Raw genomic sequence first — 23,939 nt, forward strand, 5'->3', positions numbered from 1 at the left:
TCTTAACCTTGTTGGAGGTACTGAACCCCACCAGTTTCATATGCGCATTCACCGAACCCTTCTTTATTAAAAAATAAAATATGATTTTTTTCCAAATTCAAGACACAGGTATATGTTTTACTGGTGCACAAAATGAACCGTGCATTAACATCACTGTGTTCAAAGAACAAAACCAATACAGTGCATGAACTCACAACAAATTCCATACCTTTTCACAAAGACATGACCTTTTTTAATACTGCCACACTGAAATGGTTTTAATTTTTGTATTCCAATAATGAACTTACTGTATTTATGCTATTTATCATTTTTAACATTTTAACACACACCCATCATCTAATTTCCATCAGGCTACAATAATAATGAATATTTACTGCAAATCAGTGTGACTTCTGCTGTTGCCTTTGAGAGACCAGTTCAGAAATGCGTGGCTTCACCTTGGTAAGTGCCACTCTCGCCATTTTCACAGCAAAGTCTGTTCCTTTTCTTCGTTTTTATGTCCAGCATCCTATTACGGCACTAGCTCGGCTTTAGCGTAATACGATTTCTCCATCCGCAACGGTGCGTTGGTCGTCACATGATTGTAACTGACCAGTGCGGTGACCGAAAAATGTAAACAAACGCTACACATGGCTGCCTCCGTGGTTAACAGGAAGTAGCAAAAGTCATAACAACGATGTGGAAAATACTCATATAATTAATCGTCAGACAAGTGGAAGAGATTATAAACACTTCCGGATGTGTTGTAGTGCTATACGCAACAACAATACACCGCGTATATTGGATGTCAATCAGAGAAAGAGTCTCCGAAGCCGTTTGTTTACATACACGGACCTAGCCCGACACACACACCCGACTAATGAGTCGAGTGTGTGTCTTGACCTCCGCCGAACCCCTGAGACTGACTCACTGAACCCAGGTTAAGAACCACTGCATTAAGCAAAGCAGCCCATGTTTCCATCAGTTTTAAGTGGAAGTATTTTAAAGGAGGGATATTTAGGTTTTTTTTTTAAAGGAATTATGCATTTTCAAACATTTCCCTGTGGTCTACATAAACTGTAAATGCTCTGCTTGGGTCTGAATTCTTCATTAATTCAACTCCACAGATCCATCTTCAACCCTATTTCTGAGTAATGACACCAGAAAGGTGGTTTGGAGCACTGGCCCTTTAAATGCACATGAGTCACTTCAGGCCCCGCCCCTTCCGCGTTGTTGACCGTGCTTTCTGTCCCATTCAAACACTTGTGTTCGTTATAACAACCAACAACTGAACATTATAGGCAATCACCTCAAAGTTTGGACATATTTTCAGTTTTTACTACAACCGCTGCTGCTGATAAACAATTATGTCGTACCTGGAGAAATGTTCATCGGAAGTCTTGACCTTATATGTGCAAATGTTGTGACATAACTAGTTATAGAGGTAACAAATTAAGCGGGAATTAAAACAGGTTGTAGAAATCCACTCGATTTTTGCCAAAATGAATATAAAGATAGCTTTGCAGCACCTGGAGGGTTCAAATTCAAACTGTATGAACTATTAGGGTCCAAATACACAAATAAATGAACCAAAGACGAATAAAAGTGGGTTTAGATAAATGTGACCCCTTTAGTCAAAGAATAAAGACTAATGGACCTTTTTTTTGTTTGTTTGTTTGTTTTTTTGTTATTAGCAAGATACACTATATGGCCAAAAGTATGTGGACATTTAATTTTGAATTCACGTGTTTCTTGCTGTTGTTAAACTTTGTTAAACAAGGTAATGCAACTGATCCTGCATCTGTTGATTTGCATTTACCTCACAGTAAAATAAAAAGTCATACAGTACATGGACAAAAGTATGTGGACACTTTGAGTTCAAGTGTTTCTTTTCCAGCAGGGGTCTGGGATACAAAACAATAATAACGAATGAAATAATATCGTTTTATATAGTGATATATATCATTACATTGGTTAGTTTGGTTTAAATTGTTATCTTTGTTTCCAAAATGCCTCAGATGATTTTTACTTAATTTCTCTCAATATTGGTTTAGTTTTTTTGTGTTTGCTCTTTTATTTATGACTATGATTTTAAATGTTCTATCTCTGAATTTCTGAAATATTTTTGTGCTCTGAGTGTAAATAATAATTTTCTACCACAACTAACCTTCTGCTTTATTTTGTTGGTGTATATTGTTCATTATGATGCGCTTTTCTTCTTTTTTGTTCATTTTGATGCTTATTTTGTTGATTTTTAATGCTTATTTTATTCAATTTGATGCTTTTTTGTTCATTTTTCTAAATTTTCTTGCTTATTTTGTTCATTTTACTGATTTTTTACAGATTTTTTCTAACCATCTACTTTATTCACAACTCACTTAGGTAGAAAAATCTCCCATTAAACTTTAAGAAAGTATTGATGCTTATAAACTATGTGGACAAAAATATTGGGACACATCATGTCTACAGCTGTAAGACATCCTGTTCATGCTGATTTGAGATAAAAACATCAATATTTCCTTAAATACCTTCCAAAAATATTTTTCATGCTCTGACTGTAAATAATAATTTTCTATCACAATCGACCATCTATTTAACCCCTAACTGAACTACTTACCTACTTAACCATCTCACTTTGGAAGAAAAATCTCCCATTAAACTTCACAGAAATATTGATTTTTTACAATTTTTTTAACAATGACTATGATTTTAAATGTTATAGCTCCCATTAAACTTTAATATTGATGTTTTTATCTCAAATCAACATGAACAGGACACCTTACAGCTGTAGATATAATGTGTCCCAATATTTTTGTCCATATACGTTATAAACGTGTTATAAACAATATCAGTGTCTTTGGACTTCCTGTGGGCCTTGATTGGACCCTTTGGATGGCCAGTTTAGGTCCACTTGCCATATGTTTGACACCCCTGCTTTAGAATAGCCACACCCACAATTATTTTCAGTGTAAGTCAAGAGGAAAACTAAGCAGTTAGATCCATGAAACCAATGCAGAAGTGTTAAAAAAAAAAAAAAAAAAAAAAAAAAAAAAAAATGCAGTTCCATGAATGTCCACTAGGGGCTGGCTCCATCCCTCTAGAACCCCCAACTCGTGTTAAAATGCCCCAAATAAAGCAGAAATAAACATGTAGATAGAATAGTTCTGTCTCTAGGGGTCGTTTCCCTCTGTGTGACATCTGTTTAGATTATTTAAAGCCTAAAAGTTCTACATTATGAAGGGAGTGACCGCTGTGATTAATGGGTGTGTGCTGTGGCTTTACTAGCATTAACTCAGATATTTGGAGCCGTTGTTTATTGAGTCCTGACAGGCAGCTCTACTGTAGTTGTATGTCCATACTTCATTACAATAACCAGAGTAACTCAGCTGCATTAGCTAATGTTGGCATTAATTGAGATTTATAGTCCGTCAGCTCGCCTGTTAATTAGCTCAGGTAGCTGTAATTAGTGTGTTTATACGTTTTATGACTTTGGCATTACTGTTATCACACACAAGTGAATGTACTAATGTTTACTGAGTAGCTTAAGTGACTTAATGGCATTTATTATGACAGTGTGAGTAGATATGGTCAGTGTTTTCAGTATGTTCTATTCTATTCTATTCTATTCTAAAATGAAATCACTGGTCTTTAATATAATCGTCATTTTGTTGTTGTGAAGTATTTGTGATTAATGTTTATATATTGTCTTGTTACTATTGCCCCGCCCCCCAAAAGGGAGGCAAGGGGTATTGTTTTTGGTTCAGTTTGTTTGTTTGTTTGTTTGTTTGCTTGTTAACATTCTAGCAGCAAAACTATTGGTTGAATTCATACCAAACTGGGTTTATAGATTGCCAGTGACCCACAATAGATCTCCTTACATTTTGGGAAAAGTAGGTCAAAGTTAAAATTTTTTATGAATTTTTAATATCTTTTTTTTTTTCCCATTTACTTATAATAGGTGAAATTTCAAATGTCTATATTTCACATGTCTGTAGCAGCAAAACTATTGGTTGAATTCATACCAAATTGGGTTTCTAGATTGCCAGTGACCCAGAACAGATGTAAGTATATTTTGGGAAAAAAAGGTCAAAGTTTCAATTTTTTATGAATTTTTTAATTCTTTTTTTCCCTCATTTACTTTTATTTGGTGAAATTTCAAATATATGTAGCAGCAAAACTATTGGTTGAATTCATATCAAATTTGGTTTATACACTGCCAGTTAACCCAGAATTTATGTCATGACATTTTGGGAAAAATAGGTCAAAGTTTCAATTTTTTAATGAATTTTTAAATTAAATTAATTTGAAATGTCTGTAGGAGCAAAACAATTGATTGAATTCATACCAAATTAGGGTTATAGATTGCCAGTGACACAGAATAGATGTGAGTATATTTTGGGAAAAATAGGTCAAAGTTAAAATTTTGTATGAATTCTTAATATCTTTTTTTTCCCATTTACTTATAATGGGACGAAAATTAAAATGTCTGTAGCAGCAAAACTATTGGTTGAATTCAATCCAAATTTAGTTTCTAGACTGCCAGTGACACATAATAGATGTGAGTATATTTTGGGAAAAATAGGTCAAAGTTACAATTTTTTATGAATTTTTAAAATCTTTTTTTTTCCCCATTTACTTATAATGGGCGCAATTTCAAATGTCTGTAGGAGCAAAACAATTGGCTGAATTCATACCAAATTTTGTTTATAGATTGCCAGTGACACATAATAGATGTGAGCATATTTTGGGAAAAATTGGTCAAAGTTAAAATTTTTTATGAATTTTTAATATCTTTTTTTTTTCCATTTACTTATAATGGGTGAAATTTCAAATGTCTATAAAAACATCAGTTTTGTTTCAATTTCCTTCAAACTTGGCACATATATAGAGGCAGTTGATATGCTGACATCAGCGTATGCATAGACATGATGACATCAGCTGGATCCATGCCAGAATAAGCTACAATACATGCGAGGGGTGGGGTTTGTTGTGCCTGGAACCACTTGTTTTTGTTTTTTTTACTTTCTATAGATACTTACTACAGATGTCAGTTAGCTCGTAGCTAACAGGCTACAAGCTGGCACAGCCAAGAACTGTGCATTGGCCCTGTCAAATAAATAAATACATTCACTTACGCATCCTTAATTAAACCATCATCCAACCAAGAGAGTGAGCGTAAACGGTGTAAAAAACCTGAACTAATTGGGTGGAAACGGCTTTAAACCACAGCAGCACCTGTTCTGTGTTGGTGGCCTTAGTGTGCAGGGGGTCATGGGGGGGTCATGGGGGGTTCAGTGCTGGGAACTGGGTTTTTCATGTCTTTCATTGTGTTGCAGGAGCCAAGCCAGCTCCAGGAATCTGCTTTGAGAGAGTCAACTCAGCAGGAGATCCCTATGGCAACTGTGGGAAGGACTCCAAAGGCTCCTTCGCCAAATGTGAACCACGGTAATAAACACAGTGTTTCCATAGCAACGCAAATCATATTCACCCTTTATAGCAGGGTTATCAAACTCATTTTAGTTCAGGGGCCATATTCAGCTACATTTGATCCGCAGTGGGCCGGACCAGAAAAATAATAACATAATAACCTCTAAATAATGACAACTTCAAATTTTTGTCTTTGTTTTAGTGTAAAAAAAAACCCTTTAAATTATGAAAATACTTACTTTGATAAACGATGCAAAAAAAACAAAACAAACAAAACTGAAATTTAAATTAAAAAAACGTAAGAAAATTTAGTGCAATTTTAACAATATTCTGCCTCCACTTCTCATTTGTCCATGTGCATTATGGATCAGATCTACAAAGACACTGAACACTGAGGAACAGGAAGAAAAAGAGTTCAAATTGGGCTGAATTTTCTACAGACATTTCAGGTTGTTCGTATTTGTTCAGGTTATTCACGTTTTATTGTTACAGGATAGTTTGGAAATGTCAATATTTTCATAATTTATTGTTACTTTTTGCACTAAATCAAAGAAAAAAATTAAGTTGTTAATTCTAGATTTTTTTTGGCTTAATTCAAGTTTTTTTACTTAATTGAAGATTTTTTTTGCTTAATTCAAGATTTTTTTTACTTAATTGAAGGGTTTTTTTTGGCTTAATTCAAGATTTTTTGCTAAATTTGAGATTTTTTTGGCTTAATTGAAGATTTTTTTACTTAATTGAATATTTTTTTTGCTTAATTGAAGAGTTTTGTTTTTTTTTTACTTAATTGAAGATTTTTTTGTCTTAATTCAAGATTTTTTGCTAAATTTGAGATTTTTTTTGCTCAATTGAAGATTTTTTTACTTAATTCAAGATTTTTTGGGGGCTTAATTCAAGATTTTTTTTACTTAATTGAAGGTTTTTTTTAATCGTAATTCAAGATTTTTTGCTAAATTTGAGATTTTTTTGGCTTAAGTGAAGATTTTTTTTAAATTAATTGAAGGTTTTTTTTGGCTTAATTCAAGATTTTTTTCCTTAATTCAAGCTAATTCTTTTTTTTTTTTGCTTCATTCAATTCAAGACTGTGGAATTTTTGCACTTGGCAAAAACATCCCAGGGGCCAAACTGGACCCTTTGGCGGGCCGCATTTGGCCCGCGGGCCGCATGTTTGACACCCCTGCTTTATAGGGTTTGTCATTTATTATAATATTGTCTTCTGTATTTTGTCGTTTTTTTCAGTGAACATCATGTATTTTCCCATATTGAATTGACTGATCATGTAGATTTTCATAAAAAGCTCAGATTAAAATTGAGGGTTATTACGTCAAAAACTGGAGAAAAAGGCTGCGTTCTGAATGTAGGAAAATGTGGCCAAATCTGTCTTGGCGGAGGTCTGCGCTCTCCGAGTGCTCTTCTTGTTTGTACAGTGTTTTGCTGCTGAATTGAACTGTGCTGCTAAACTGATTTTCATTGTTACTGTGACAGTGACAGTAAAGATCTATTCTATTCTATTCTATTTAAAATCAAGGTCAAAGAAGTTACCATATCAGTATTTTATTATTTCAGTATATTATTATTTTTTTTATTTTATTATTATTATTATTATTTTTTTTTTTTTCATTATTTTATCAGTAACTTATACTATTTTTACTAAATGCTGCTGACAGTTGGGGACCTGAGGACAATATTTCATTTGTGTATTTTTATATGCTGAAATGACAAAACTTAACTTATAAACTTATATATATAAACATATAAATATATAAACTTGAATCTGAATCTGAATATTTGGTTCTTTACCTGCAAGTGGCAAAAAAAAAACCTAATTAAAAATCAAAGTATGTATATATATATACGAGGGCTGTTCAATAAGTTCATGGCCTCACCCAGAAATACTGGTTGTTATAATACAGTACAGGATGTTACATTCTTTTGTGATGGGATAGTGATGCTTGAACATCGATGGACCAAGTGCATTGCTGTAAATGGAGATTATGTTGAAAAATAAAATATAAATTATCAGTCTGTGTTGTTCTGTTCTGAGTGAGGCCATGAACTTACTGAACAGCCCTCGTATATATATATATATATATATATATATATATATATATATATATATATATATATGTCGAGGCCCAAAACGGAATCTGGCCCGATTCAGAATCGGGCCGGCCCAGAATGGAATTCTATTCTAGGCCGGCCTAGAATGGAATCCTGCTGCTATAATGTTATTTTTATCCCATGTTTAATGCAAATGATCTAAATTATTACAAAAATCAATACATGGAATTTGCAAATATGTGAAAAAAAAAAAATGAAACAAACAACATTTTAATTGTAAACTATAATACACTTTATTTACAAATAGAACCTAGTGGTACTCCCCACCAATATATGGTACAGTGAAATTGACTGAAATTGACAATAGTTACTCAAGGTATGTAAGACTGAAAATGTAAAATTATGACAAATTATGGAATTATGGATCATTTGCATTAAACATGGTATAAAAATAACATTATAGCAGCAGGATTCCATTCTAGGCCGGCCTAGAATAGAATTCCATTCTGGGCCGGCCCGATTCCGAATCGGGCCAGATTCTGTTTTGGGCCTCGACATATATATAAAACAAGAAAAACAGATGTAAGGTGAAAGAAACATGAACATGTATTTTAGAACATTAGAGCAGCATAAGTGCTGATGCAGACCCCTGTCTACATCCACATTATCCCTTTGAACATCATTACTTACATTAGTTCAGTGTTTTTCCAGCCTGGAATTTCTAGTAATTGATAAAAATAAATACTTTTTTTTTTTTTTTAATTGTTTTTTAATGATTCAATATATATTTCATTATAATTAAAACACCACACACTTTTCCAAATAAAAATCGAGTTCAAATAAAATGCAGGACATAATATCTGAGAGGGCATATCTTATTTGACCTGATCATGTGACCGCGTGCACTACTACACTTCAGCCTACCCGAACAGAGAATGGAAAGATTTCTTCACCTGCCTGGCTGAGAAGCAGACACCAAAAAGATGTGTTATATACATTCTAAAGCCTAAATGTCATCTAAAATTAATATTATTTTTTAATATACATTGGACCTGAGATTGTTGACTCACTGTAACTTACTGTCACTGTCTTGTAATGTGTGCAGAAATGACTAAAAATAGTCACTTGCCCGATAAAGGGTTAAGGACTCTGTATTGTCCAAAATATCCAACACCAATATTTGCACTAGTTGGCCGTAGTACTAGTCCCAGAACTATACAAAACTTGGTATGTTTTCACTCAAAACAGTTTTAAAACACAACAAATAAACCTATTTAACACAATTTTAAGTATCATTTATTAGAATGTATAAAAGATGTTGATGAGATTTGCTCTTTGGCATTAAATGTGCTATCAAATCCCAGACTTTTTGTTTTTTATTATTTTGTAATATAGAAGTAATTTGGTCATTGCCATAAAAATACCAGAGTTTATCTACAATCACACCTTATTTTCCATCTGTTTTCCCACCTTAGTTTTGCATGTATTGTCAGTTACTGAATTTTTTTTATTTCTTATTTTAGCAATGACACATACACAATACTACACACCTGCCCTGCGCCTTCTCTAAACACGTGTCTTTTTAATTCAGCTCATATGACAGAAGTAATTATGTTTTTACCCCGGGTACAGGATTGAGTTTGTCCAAATATGAGCTAATTTAAAATGAAAATAAATACATTTGCTTCCAGCTATGTCGGATGTGATTGATTCAGATGTAGAGCTAATAATTTAGCCGCACAGGAAAGCTGTTGACCATAGTTTTGATAAGAGAAGATGCCAGACAATGTGTTTTCAGCTTTTTACAAGTGAAAGCTGGAGAAAAATGGTGATTGTTATATATTATGTCAGATTATATAAAAGTGATTAACACAGATTGTGATGTCTTCCCTTTAAACTGTGGAAAAGTTAATTAAAAACATGATTTAGACGCCCACAACTGAAGAATGGATGGAGATCGTACAGGACGTTTACATTCTGGAGAAATGGACATTTTGTTTTTAGGGTCAAAGGGATTTTTTTTTCACTATTTGGTCAAAATGGACAAACTATGTAAAACATTGAATACATCAGTTATGTGAAAACATTTATATGAGATACGTTTCTACCTGAGTGTGTTTTATCTTGTTGATGAACACACACTTTTCTTTCTGTCTTTTTTTATTTGTTCTATATTCGACTAAAAATCTTGGATTAGCCTCTTCGTTCACATTTGATGTGTGGATATTGAATTAAACCCGAAAGGGAAGTTTTGTATGTCATGCTTTTCCAAATAAACAAAGAATGGAAAAACAAACAAACAAACAAACAAACAAACAAAAAAACATGATTTAGAACACTTTAAATGCAATGGTTGTAAAGCAGTGTATGTAACAGACGTACAATGAGCAAAAAAACAACAATATGAATATTTGTATAGAAAGTTTTATAAATGCAATCAATGGGCCTTATTTTTCTTTTCTTTTTGGTTTTTTTTTGGGGGGGGGGGTGCTTTTAGTTTTAGTTTTTTGTTTGTTTGTTGTTTTTGGTTGTTTTCTGTATTGAAAAACTTTGTCTTTAATTGAACATGCATTGTATCTGTTCTTTCACACCAGAAAATCAATAAAAAAAAATTAAGAAATAAAAAAATTAAATAAAACAAAAATATTTGTATAGAAAGTATTATAAATGTCATGCAATAGACTTTTAGTTTTTATTTAAATTATTTTGGTTTATTTTTGGATGTTAGGAGTTTGATGTTTGTTTTCTATATTGAAAATGTTGTCTTTAATTGAACATGTAGTGTATCTCTTCTTTCACACCAGAAAATCAATTTAAAAAAAATCAAATAATAACAAAATTATATATATATATATATATATATATATATATATATATATATATATATGTGTGTGTGTGTGTGTGTGTGTGTGTATAGAAAGTATTATAAATGCCATGCAATAGACTTTTAGTTTTTATTTAAATTATTTTGGTTTATTTTTGGATGTTAGGAGTTTGATGTTTGTTTTCTGTATTGAAAATTTTGTCTTTAATTGAACATGTATTGTATATGTTCTTTCACACCAGAAAATCAATTTAAAAAATCCATAAAAAAATAAGTGTTTTTCTAGAAAGAATTATAAATGCAATCAATGAGCCTAATTTTTCTTTTTTTTTTTTTTTTTTTTTTTTGTGTGTGTGTGTGTGTGGGGGTGATGTCCTTTTAGTTTTGTTCAGTTTTTCTTTTTTTTGGTTTTAGTTGTTTAAAGTTTAACGTTTGTTTTCTGTATTGAAAAGCTTTGTCTTTAATTGAACATGTATTGCATCTCTTCTTTCTCACCATAAAATCAATTAAAAAAAAAATTTAAAAAAAATTAAATTAAAAAAAATATATTTGTATAGAAAATATTATAAATGCCATGCAATAGACTTTTAGTTTTTATTTAAATTATTTTGGTTTATTTTTGGATGTTAGGAGTTTGACGTTTGTTTTCTGTATTGAAAAATATTGTCTTTAATTGTACATGTATTGTATCTCTTCTTTCACACCAGAAAATCAATTTTTAAAAAAATCAAATAACAAAATTTAAAAAAAAAAAAAAAAAAATTATCTATCTATCTATCTATCTATCTATCTATCTATCTATCTATCTATCTATCTATCTATCTATCTATCTATCTATATATATATATATATATATATATATATATATATATATATATATATAAAGTATTATAAATGCCATGCAATAGACTTTTAGTTTTTATTTAATTTATTTTGGTTTATTTTTGGATGTTAGAAGTTTGATGTTTGTTTTCTGTATTGAAAAGCTTTGTCTTTAATTGAACATGTATTGCATCTCTTCTTTCACACCATAAAATCAATAAAAAAAAAAAAAAAATACAAAATTAAAACAAAATTTGATTTAGAACGTATGTAAATGTTCACACAAACTGCAAACATAAACTGCAAATGCTTCCAAATGTACACATTTAACAACAGGATATTATAAACCACACTACTGTTTAATAGAGGGGTTATGTAAATGGTACACATACCTCAGCATGATGTATCACAATAAAATAAAAACTGCTATAACAGCATTTCCAGAATCCTACCTTTTAAAGTCCCACAAGCTTAAGAGCCACCAAAAAAAAAAAAAAAATCACACCAATTATAGCCCAAACAGTGTATATTTTTATTCCAATAAAAATAGTTCATCTTGAATCCATGCATGAACTAATAAAATCTAACATCAGCATTTCGGAAACTAACAATCTCCACGTCCACCCACGTCTCTAATTGGACAGAGAGGCGTGCAGATGTTTGTGAGTCGTTCTCACATTGTTATTCTGTCTGTTGTTTGCTCTGTTCACAGCGATGCTAAATGTGGCAAAATCCAGTGTCAGGGAGGAGCTAACCGCCCCGTAATTGGCACCAATGCTGTTTCCATAGAAACCAACATCCCTCTGCAGGAAGGAGGTCGGATACTGTGCCGAGGTACACATGTGTACTTGGGGGACGACATGCCCGATCCCGGCCTGGTCCTGACGGGGACCAAGTGTGGAGATGGAACGGTGAGAGCTGAGGCCTGTATCAGTTCGGTACCACGCGCTAATGGATGCCACGTCCAGCTCGTTTACAGTGTTTTCTAATAAATATTTCAGTGGAAAAAAGAAAATATTCCTTTTTGCTAATGCTGCCTGAGTTCAGGACTAGGGTTACTGGAACATTTGCAGATGAAAAATGCAGAATGTGATGGATCTGTGGCTGTTAAATGACCAAAGGTATTAAAATTTTTATGATTTCTCGCATAATCATACATTTACGGGAATGTGTAAAAGGCTTCGACGCAAAGATAGTTAAGGAATGTTGTATCTCCTCTTAGACGTTACATATCACTAACACCAAAAATACATGTGTGTTATCCATATATGAGAATTAAGATAAGGTAAGATAGGGTAATATAAGATAAGGGGTAAGATAAGGTAAGGAATAAGATAAGAAAAAATAAGTGGTAAGATAAGGTAAGTGATGAGATAAGATCATGTAAGATAAGATAAAACAAGGGGTAAGATAAGGTAAGGGATTAGGTAAGATAAGATCAGGTAAGATAAGATAAAATAAGGGTTAAGATAAGGTAAGGGATAAGGTAAGTTAAGGTAAGGTAAGGTAAGATAAAACAAGGGGAAAGATAAGGTAAGGGATAAGGTAAGATAAGATCAGGTAAAACACGATAAAATAAGGAGTAAGATAAGGCAAGGGATAAGGTAAAGTAAGATAAGATAAAACAAGGGGTAAGATAAGGTAAGGGATAAGATAAGATAAAATAAGGGGTAAAATAAGGTCAGGGATAAGGTAAGATAAGATAAATCAAGGGGTAAGATAAGATAAGGGATAAGGTAAGATAAGATCACGTAAGATAAGATAAAACAAGGGGTAAGATAAGGTAAGGGATTAGGTAAGATAAGATCAGGTAAGATAAGATAAAATAAGGGTTAAGATAAGGTAAGGGATAAGGTAAGGTAAGGTAAGATAAGATAAAACAAGGGGTAAGATAAGGTAAGGGATAAGGTAAAGTAAAGTAAGATAAGATAAAACAAGGGGTAGGATAAGGTAAGGGATAAGGTAAGATATGATGAGGTAAGGTAAGATAAAACAAGGGATTAGATAAGGTAAGGGATAAGGTAAGATAAGACAAGGTAAGACAAGATAAAATAAGGAGTAAGATAAGGTAAGGGATAAGGTAAGATAAGATAAAACAAGGGATAAGATAAGTTAAGGGATAAGATAAGATAAGGTAAAGTAAAATAAGATAAATTAAGATAAAACAAGGGGTAAGATAAGGTAAGGGATAAGGTAAGTTAAGGTAAGGTAAAATAAGATAAAACAAGGGGTAAGATAAGTTAAGGGATAAGATAAGGTAAAGTAAAATAAGATAAAGTAAAATAAGATAAAACAAGGGGTAAGATAAGGTAAGGGATTATGTAAGGTAAGGTAAGATAAGATAAGATAAAATAATGGTAAGATAAGGTAAGGGATAAGGAAAGATAAGACGAGGTAAAGTAAGATAAGATTAAAAAAAGGGGTAAGATAAGGAAGGAGATAAGATATTGTAAGGGATAAGTTAAGGTAAGATAAGATAAAACAAAGGGTAAAATAAGGTAAGGGATAAGGTAACATAAGATAACATACGATAAAACAAGGGTAAGATAAGGTAAGGGATAAGGTCAGGTAAGATAAGATAAAATAAGGTAAGATGTAATTTATCCAACCATGGGGGGAGTCTGACAGTTCACAGCACAACAAGCAAGTGCAGAGAAAAGACAGAAAAACAACAACCATGTGGAAAATGAAATATAACAGAAAAAAAAAAAACGAGAAATCTGGTCTTTATATAAATATTCACATAAATTTAGAGTTAAATATTATTTACATATTTACATTGTGGTTGCATATGCATATGGTATGTGGGGGGGGGGGTTGTTACCGGGAACTGTTAAATAATCAGAAAAATTAGTGAAAATATATCAAACGAAGCAAAAAGGACTATGAATCTGTTCATGTTGAAGCTGAGAAGAAAGTTACTGTGTTGTTTATATAATTACATGTTTTCACATTCTTCAACAATTTTACAACAAATTAGGATTTTGTTATAAATTGACACGTGTAACTGATGCCATGGTTCTTTTAGTCTCTCTCTACTGACTTCCATCCACATGTTTTTTCCACGGTAATGTATGGCTTATGGGTAATATATGGGATTACACCTCTATAATGGATTACTAAATTTAGTGGAAGCAATAAGAACATTCTCAAATCAACAACATTCTTCTTATATCAATACTTTTGGTCAAATGATTGACATCTTTTACTAAATGGTGAAGTAAAGGTGAGATCATAGAACTTGAACTGATCATTATTTCAAAGTAAATCCTCTCAAGGTAACGATAAGAATAATTGTTTACAGTATGTTTTACCTATAGAATAAAATTATAGGTTCTGGTCAAGATCACTTAGAGCTCTGGATAAAAAATGGTTTAGTCTGTAAAGGTTTGCACAGAAGAGGATTAGGGCCTCTGGGGAAAAAAAAAAAAAAGGTCCAATATATATATTTTTTGTTATTATTCTGAGAAAAAAAGACAGAATTCTGAGATTAAAGTCCAAATTCTGAGAAAATTAAGTCAGAATTCTGAATTTTTTCCTTCAGAATTCCGACTTTTTTCTCAGAATTGCGACTTTTTTTTCCTCAAAATTCTGCCTTTTGTTCCACAGAATTCTGACTTTTTTCTCAGAATTTGGACTTTAATCTCAGAATTTCTGACTTTTCTTTCTCATAATTGCGACTTTTTTTCTCAAAATTCTGCCTTTTTTCCCCTCAGAATTTGGACATTTTTCTCAGAATTTGGACTTTAATCTCAGAATTTCTGACTTTTCTTTCTCAGAATTCTTACTTTTTCCTCAAAACTGACTTTAATCTCAGAATTCTGACTTTTTTCTCAGAATTCTGACTTTAATCTCAGAATTTCTGACTTTTCTTTCTCAGAATTCTGACATTTTCCTCAAAACTGACTTTAATCTCAGAATTCTGATTTTTTTTCTGAGAATTCTGACTTTAATCTCAGAATTTCTGACTTTTCTTTCTCAGAATTCTGACTTTTTCCTCAAAACTGACTTTAATCCCAGAATTCTGACTTGTTTTCTCAGAATTCTGACTTTAATCTCACAATTTCTGACTTTTCTTCCTCAGAATTCTGACTTTTTTCCCAGAACTCTGACTTTAATCTCAGAATTCTGACTTTTTTCTCAAAATTCTGACTTTAATCTCAGAATTTTTTACTTTTTTCTCAGAATTCTGAATTTTATTTTCAGATTTTCTGACTTTTGCCTCAGAATTCTGACTTTTTCCTCAAAACTGACTTTAATCTCAGAATTCTGACTTTTTTCTCAGAACTCTGACTTTAATCTCAGAATTCTGACTTTTTTCTCAAAATTCTGACTTTAATCTCAGAATTTTTTACTTTTTTCTCAGAATTCTGACTTTTATTCTCAGATTTTCTGACTTTAATCTTAGACGATTATGTATATATATATATATATATATATATATATATATAGGACCTTTTTTTTCCCAGTGGCCCTAATTCTCTTCCATAGGTTTGAGTAAAATTCAATATTCAAGAATGTTTAGTCATTAGGTGCACATAACAAAATTTTTCTTAGCGCTAGTTCTCAGCTAGATTAAAAAAAATATAGAAACACTCAAGAATATGTATATTCAGACTATGTACATTATATGTAGAAAATAAATGTAAAACTCAGTATGTACAGTCCAGTGCAGTAAACAGTATAATATGAACACTTCAGTGGTTTCTGTTCGAGAACCCACTTGTATTTTTCACATTTTATTTGCAGGAAATTACAGTTGGTCAAAATAACACAAATTAAGACTTTGAACAATGAAAAGAAAACAAATTATATTCTTTCTCAAACCGTACAATACTAATGTTTTGCTCAGAGAAAGTGAATGTTTGGTGGAATAATCCTCATTTCCGTCACAGTTTTCATGTATCTTCTAACGCTCTCCACCGGTCCTTCATGTTGGTGTTTTTGCCGCTTCGTGCCACTCCTCGTGTAAAAATGTAAGCAGGTCATCTTTGTTTGGAGGCTCGTGACCATCTATCTTCCTCTTGATCACATTCCAGAGGTTTTCAATGAGTGTCAGGTCAAAAGCTTTATGTCAAAATTAAGTCCTGAAGGGGGTCAAGTCTCTGAGGATGGAGTCCAGATGAGTGGAGATTAATGTTGAACAACAAAACAGAGCCTGGTCTGTTCTGGAAAAGGAATTATATGAAGTACAATTAAAGTACAGTTCACTGACAATTTTTGGTAATGCTTTTTTTTCATAAATATGGACACTTGACGAGTTATTTGCAAAATACATTGAACAATGACAGTCCACCACAGTACTGTATAAAACCAATGAAATACACAAAAACATGAAAACAAAATTATGCATTAAAACAATAAGAGTACAAACAAAACAAAATGACACTCTGCAACGATCCATGCTGTCGTTATTAGTTATTTAAGATTAGTTTTGATCCGATTTAATAGATGTTTCCCTGTGTCAGCGGCTGACATTTCCATCTTCTGTGTACTCACTCTGTGGAGTCCCCCAGGGTTCCATCCTGGGACCAGTTTTATTCTAAGTACACAGTTTATCTTGCCTTTTGGTACTGTAACAATAATATACAGTTTCATTTTCCTGACGATACACAACTTTATCTTCAAAATTCTCCGGCAATTCAACCATAATTCAACAATTCAACCATAGTAGCCATCCAACAATTCAACCATAGCAACCGTCCAACAATTCAACCACAGTAACCGTCCGACAATTCAATCATAGTAACCATCCGACAATTCAATCATAGTAACCATCCGACAATTCAACCATAGTAACCATCCAAGAATTCAACCATAGCAACCGTCCAAGAATTCAACCATAGCAACCGTCCAAGAATTCAACCATAATTCAACAAATCAATCATAGCAACCATCCAACAATTCAACCATAATTCAACAAATCAACCATAGCAACCATCCAACAATTCAATCATAGTAACCATCCAACAATTCAACCATAGCAACCATCCGACAATTCAACCATAATTCAACAAATCAACCATAGCAACCATCCAAAAATTCAACCATAGTAACCATCCAACAATTCAACCATAGCTACCATCTGACAATTCAACCATAGTTCAACAAATCAACCATAGCAACCATCCAACAATTCAGCCATAGCAACCGTCCAGTAATTCAACCATAGCAACCGTCCAACAATTCAATCATAGTAACCATCCAACAATTCAACCATAGCAACTATCCAACAATTCAACCATTGCAACCATCCAACAATTCAGCCATAGCAACTGTCCAGTAAGTCAACCATAGTAACCATCCAACAATTCAACCATAGCAACCATCCAACAATTCAACCATAGTAATCATCCAACAATTCAACCATAGCAACCATCCGACAATTCAACCATAATTCAACAAATCAACCATAGCAACCATCCAACAATTCAACCATAGTAACCAATCCAACAATTCTACCATAGCTACCATCCGACAATTCAACCATAGTTCAACAAATCAACCATAGCAACCATCCAACAATTCAACCATAGCAACCGTCCAGTAATTCAACCATAGTAACCATCCAACAATTCAACCATAGCTACCATCCGACAATTCAACCACAGTTCAACAAATCAACCATAGCAACCATCCAACAATTCAGCCATAGCAACTGTCCAGTAAGTCAACCATAGTAACCATCCAACAATTCAACCATAGCAACCATCCAACAATTCAACCATAGTAACCACCCAACAATTCAACCATAGCTACCATCCGACAATTAAACCATGGTTCAACAAATCAACCATAGCAACCATCCAACAATTCAACCATAGCAACAGTCCAGTAATGCAACCATAGTAACCATCCAACAATTCAACCATAGCAACCGTCCAACAATTCAATCATAGTAACCATCCAACAATTCAACCATTGCAACCATCCAACAATTCAGCCATAGCAACTGTCCAGTAAGTCAACCATAGTAACCATCCAACAATTCAACCATAGTAACCATCCAACAATTCAACCATAGCAACCGTCCAACAATTCAACCATAGCAACTATCCAACAATTCAACCATTGCAACCATCCAACAATTCAGCCATAGCAACTGTCCAGTAAGTCAACCATAGTAACCATCCAACAATTCAACCATAGCAACCATCCAACAATTCAACCATAGTAATCATCCAACAATTCAACCATAGCAACCATCCGACAATTCAACCATAATTCAACAAATCAACCATAGCAACCATCCAACAATTCAACCATAGTAACCAATCCAACAATTCTACCATAGCTACCATCCGACAATTCAACCATAGTTCAACAAATCAACCATAGCAACCATCCAACAATTCAACCATAGCAACCGTCCAGTAATTCAACCATAGTAACCATCCAACAATTCAACCATAGCTACCATCCGACAATTCAACCACAGTTCAACAAATCAACCATAGCAACCATCCAACAATTCAGCCATAGCAACTGTCCAGTAAGTCAACCATAGTAACCATCCAACAATTCAACCATAGCAACCATCCAACAATTCAACCATAGTAACCACCCAACAATTCAACCATAGCTACCATCCGACAATTAAACCATGGTTCAACAAATCAACCATAGCAACCATCCAACAATTCAACCATAGCAACTGTCCAGTAATTCAACCATAGTAACCATCCAACAATTCAACCATAGCAACCGTCCGACAATTCAACCATAGTAACCCTCCAACAATTCAACCATCCAACAATTCAACCATAGCAACCATCCAGTAAGTCAACCATAGTAACCATCCAACAATTCAACCATAGCAACTGTCCGACAATTCAACCATAGTAACCATCCAGTAATTCAACCATAGCAACCATTCAACAAGTCAGCCATAGCAACCATCCAACAATTCAACAATAGCATCTATCTGACACTTCAACCAGGGTAACCATCTAACAATTCAACCATAGTAACCATGACCAAAAATAGTCACTTGCCTGATAAAGGGTTAAGAGCCAACGTTCTACTAACAAATATGCAAATAAGCAACTGCTAAAAGTGTTGCCTTATTTTTTGCAGATTTGATTCAATGGCAGGATTTTAATGTGTTTTTCCTGGTTGCTAACTATCTTTATGAGCATGAGAAAATCCAACCCAAACCCAAACACTTGGAAATAAAAGTGGAAAAAGTGATGTGAAGTGACGGGCTGTGACTAAGGCGGTAGGAGAGGTTCTTCAGGGTGTGTCCTCTTGTCATTTCAGAAGAAATATCCAGTAGATGTTCGTCAGACACTTAATTGGCTGACCATCCCTCAGTCTGGTTGGCATCTCCCAGTGGTCATCACTGAGGCCATCGCTCTCTGCACTGAACACTTCTTCCATTTAGTCGCATTGACTTTCTTATGAGTCTCCACCCTGAAGGAAGATCCAGTTTGGCCCTCATCTGTCAAAGATCCTGGCTTTCCTTTCAGAGCCTCTGCTGCCAGACTCATCTGTGGCACATTTGGGTGTGATGCTTTTAACAATCCACGCCAAACAACTTTTAAAAGCAGCGTCAAAATATCATTAAATACTCATATAATACACTTTAGTGAAGTGGTCTGACTGGTGCAGTTAAAGAAATGTCAAACTGGATTGGACTTTTTCCTTTTAAAGTATCAACAAGGTTACTATGTTATGGTTTTTCTGTGGATTTCTCAAGTGTTTGTTGTTGTTTTTTTGGTTTTTTTTAGATGTGTCTGAATCGTCAGTGCCAGAACGTCAGTGTTTTTGGCGTGCACGAGTGTGCTTCAAAGTGCAGCGGTCGAGGGGTGAGTACAGCAGCTTCTGATCTCATCTTGGTGGAGATCTGCGCTCTGCGAGTGCTTCTAGTTCATTTTTGTGGTGTTGAAGTTTTAATGCAGATCAGAAAATGTCATTATTTCATTTATTCTGTCATTTTGTTTTTTAATTTGTGTAAATTTTGGCAAGGAGTGCATAAAAATAATTTCAGTTTGACTTGTATTCAGAGAAATTGACGAGGTTTTGTTTAGCTTTTGTTGAGCGCGTAGTAATAAGAAGAATTTGGATGCAAAAATTGACGACATTTAATATTTTACACCATGCAAATTGCAGCACAAAAGGAAAACTAAGCTGATTTTATCTTTAATACTTTAGTTTTAATCAAATTTGCCTCATTCATTGAAGCTTTTCTTTAATTTTTGTATTCATGAGTTGCACTTAAGTTTTAGTTTCAGTCAAACCCTGATTGTGTGTCATGAACAAACCATGCTATTGTCGGCTACAGTGAAAAAAAAAGTCTAGCTACATTTGTTGTTTACTTAATATCCCATTTCTCCTTCGCTCACAAGCTCATTTGTGCGAGATAACTCAAAAAGTTATGGACGGATTTGGATGAAAATGTCAGGAAATGTTGATACTGGCACAAGGAACAAATGATTCAATTTTGGTGGTGATCGGTGTGTGTGGGGGGGCACTGATCTGCCTTGGCGGAGGTCTGCGCTCTCCGAGTGCTTCTCGTTCATTTTTGTGGTGTTGAAGTTTTAATGCAGATCGGAAAATGTCATTATTTCATTTATTCTGTCATTTTGTTTTTTAATTTGTGTTAATTTTGGCGAGGAGTGCATAAAAATAATTTCAGTTTGACTTGTATTCAGAGAAATTGACGAGGTTTTGTTTAGCTTTTGTTTAGCGCGTCAGAATTTGGATGCAAAAATTGATGGCATCTAATATTTTACACCATGCAAATTTCAGCACAAAGGCAAAACTAAGATGATTTTATCTTTAATACTTTAGTTTTAATCAAATTTGCCTCATTCATTGAAGCTTTTCTTTAATTTTTGTATTCATGAGTTGCGTTTAAGTTTTAGTTTCAGTCAAACCCTGATTGCGTGTCATGCACAAACCGTGCTATTGTCGGCTAAAGTGAAAAAAAAAGTCCAGCTACATTTGTTGTTTACTTAATATCCCATTTCTCCTTCGCTCACAAGCTCATTTGTGCAAGATAACTCAAAAAGTTATGGACGGATTTGGATGAAAATTCCAGGAAATGTTGATACTGGTACAAGGAACAAATTATTAAATTTTGGTGGTGATCAGGGGTGGAGGGGGGGGGGGCACTGATCTGCCTTGGCGGTGGTCTGCGCGCCCCGAATGCTTCTAGTTCATTTTTGTGGTGTTGAAGTTTTAATACAGTTCAGAAAATGTCATTATTTTATTTATTCTGTCATTTTGTTTTTTAATTTCAGCGTTAATTTTGGCAAGGAGCGCATAAAAATAATTTCAGTTTGACTTGTATTCAGAGAAATTGACGAGGTTTTGTTTAGCTTTTGTTGAGCGCGTAGTAATAAGAAGAATTTGGATGCAAAAATTGATGACATCTAATATTTTACACCATGCAAATTGCAGCACAAAGGCAAAACTAAGCTGATTTTACCTGTTATATTTTAATTTTAGTCGATTTTGCCTCATTCATTGAAGCTTTTCTTTGATTTTTGTGTTTATGAGTTGCGTTTAAGTTTTAGTTTCAGTCAAACCCTGATTGCGTGTCATGAACAAACCATGCTATTGTCGGCTAAAGTGGGAAAAAAAAGTCCAGCTACATTTGTTGTTTACTTAATATCCCATTTCTCCTTCGCTCACAAGCTCATTTGTGCGAGATAACTCAAAAAGTTATGGACGGATTTGGATGAAAATGTCAGGAAATGTTGATACTGGCACAAGGAACAAATGATTCAATTTTGGTGGTGATCGGGGGTGGGGGTGGGGGGCACTGATCTGCCTTGGCGGAGGTCTGTGCTCTCTGAGTGCTTCTAGTTCATTTTTGTGGTGTTGAAGTTTTAATACAGTTCAGAAAATGTCATTATTTTATTTATTCTGTCATTTTGTTTTTTTAATTTCAGCGTTAATTTTGGCAAGGAGCGCATAAAAATAATTTCAGTTTGACTTGTATTCAGAGAAATTGACGAGGTTTTGTTTAGCTTTTGTTGAGCGCGTCAGAATTTGGATGCAAAAATTGATGGCATCTAATATTTTACATCATGCAAATTTCAGCACAAAGGCAAAACTAAGATGATTTTACCTGTAATACTTTAGTTTTAATCAAATTTGCCTCATTCATTGAAGCTTTTCTTTAATTTTTGTATTCATGAGTTGCGTTTAAGTTTTAGTTTCAGTCAAACCCTGATTGTGTGTCATGAACAAACCATGCTATTGTCGGCTAAAGTGAAAAAAAAAGTCCAGCTACATTTGTTGTTTACTTAATATCCCATTTCTCCTTCGCTCACAAGCTCATTTGTGCAAGATAACTCAAAAAGTTATGGACGGATTTGGATGGAAATTCCAGGAAATGTTGATACTGGTACAAGGAACAAATGATTAAATTTTGGTGGTGATCAGGGGTGGAGGGGGGGGGGGCACTGATCTGCCTTGGCGGTGGTCTGCGCGCCCCGAATGCTTCTATTTCATTTTTGTGGTGTTGAAGTTTTAATACAGTTCAGAAAATGTCATTATTTTATTTATTCTGTCATTTTGTTTTTTAATTTCAGCGTTAATTTTGGCAAGGAGTGCATAAAAATAATTTCAGTTTGACTTGTATTCAGAGAAATTGACGAGGTTTTGTTTAGCTTTTGTTGAGCGCGTCAGAATTTGGATGCAAAAATTGATGGCATCTAATATTTTACATCATGCAAATATCAGCACAAAGGCAAAACTAAGATGATTTTACCTGTAATACTTTAGTTTTAATCAAATTTGCCTCATTCATTGAAGCTTTTCTTTAATTTTTGTATTCATGAGTTGCGTTTAAGTTTTAGTTTCAGTCAAACCCTGATTGCGTGTCATGAACAAACCATGCTATTGTCGGCTAAAGTGAAAAAAAAAGTCCAGCTACATTTGTTGTTTACTTAATATCCCATTTCTCCTTCGCTCACAGGCTCATTTGTGCGAGATAACTCAAAAAGTTATGGACGGATTTGGATGAAAATGTCAGGAAATGTTGATACTGGTACAAGGAACAAATGATTCAATTTTGGTGGTGATCGGGGGTGGGGGTGGGGGTGGGGGGCACTGATCTGCCTTGGCGGAGGTCTGTGCTCTCTGAGTGCTTCTAGTTCATTTTTGTGGTGTTGAAGTTTTAATACAGTTCAGAAAATGTCATTATTTTATTTATTCTGTCATTTTGTTTTTTTAATTTCAGCGTTAATTTTGGCAAGGAGTGCATAAAAATAATTTCAGTTTGACTTGTATTCAGAGAAATTGACGAGGTTTTGTTTAGCTTTTGTTGAGCGCGTCAGAATTTGGATGCAAAAATTGATGGCATCTAATATTTTACATCATGCAAATTTCAGCACAAAGGCAAAACTAAGCTGATTTTATCTTTAATACTTTAGTTTTTAATCAAATTTGCCTCATTCATTGAAGCTTTTCTTTAATTTTTGTATTCATGAGTTGCGTTTAAGTTTTAGTTTCAGTCAAACCCTGATTGCGTGTCATGAACAAACCATGCTATTGTCGGCTAAAGTGAAAAAAAAAGTCCAGCTACATTTGTTGTTTACTTAATATCCCATTTCTCCTTCGCTCACAGGCTCATTTGTGCAAGATAACTCAAAAAGTTATGGACGGATTTGGATGAAAATGTCGGGAAATGTTGATACTGGCACAAGGAACAAATGATTCAATTTTGGTGGTGATCGGTGTGTGTGGGGGGGCACTGATCTGCCTTGGCGGAGGTCTGCGCTCTCCGAGTGCTTCTCGTTCATTTTTGTGGTGTTGAAGTTTTATTGCAGATCGTAAAATGTCATTATTTCATTTATTCTGTCATTTTGTTTTT

At 33.8% G+C, this 23,939-nt stretch overlaps 1 protein-coding gene across 1 annotated transcript in view; it reads left to right on the forward strand.

Moving 5' to 3' along the window:
- Nucleotides 1-23,939, forward strand: part of adam12a (ADAM metallopeptidase domain 12a) — a 505,639-nt gene that overhangs the window by 444,290 nt on the left and 37,410 nt on the right. Inside the window, exons 15-17 of the mRNA XM_030122462.1 lie at nucleotides 5,316-5,424; nucleotides 11,826-12,024; nucleotides 19,843-19,920. Coding sequence (XP_029978322.1) covers nucleotides 5,316-5,424; nucleotides 11,826-12,024; nucleotides 19,843-19,920 — 386 coding nt within the window. The remainder of the gene's footprint in view (nucleotides 1-5,315; nucleotides 5,425-11,825; nucleotides 12,025-19,842; nucleotides 19,921-23,939) is intronic.

The sequence above is a fragment of the Sphaeramia orbicularis genome, chromosome 19 (genome assembly GCF_902148855.1).
Source record: "Sphaeramia orbicularis chromosome 19, fSphaOr1.1, whole genome shotgun sequence".
Lineage (NCBI taxonomy): Eukaryota > Metazoa > Chordata > Actinopteri > Kurtiformes > Apogonidae > Sphaeramia > Sphaeramia orbicularis.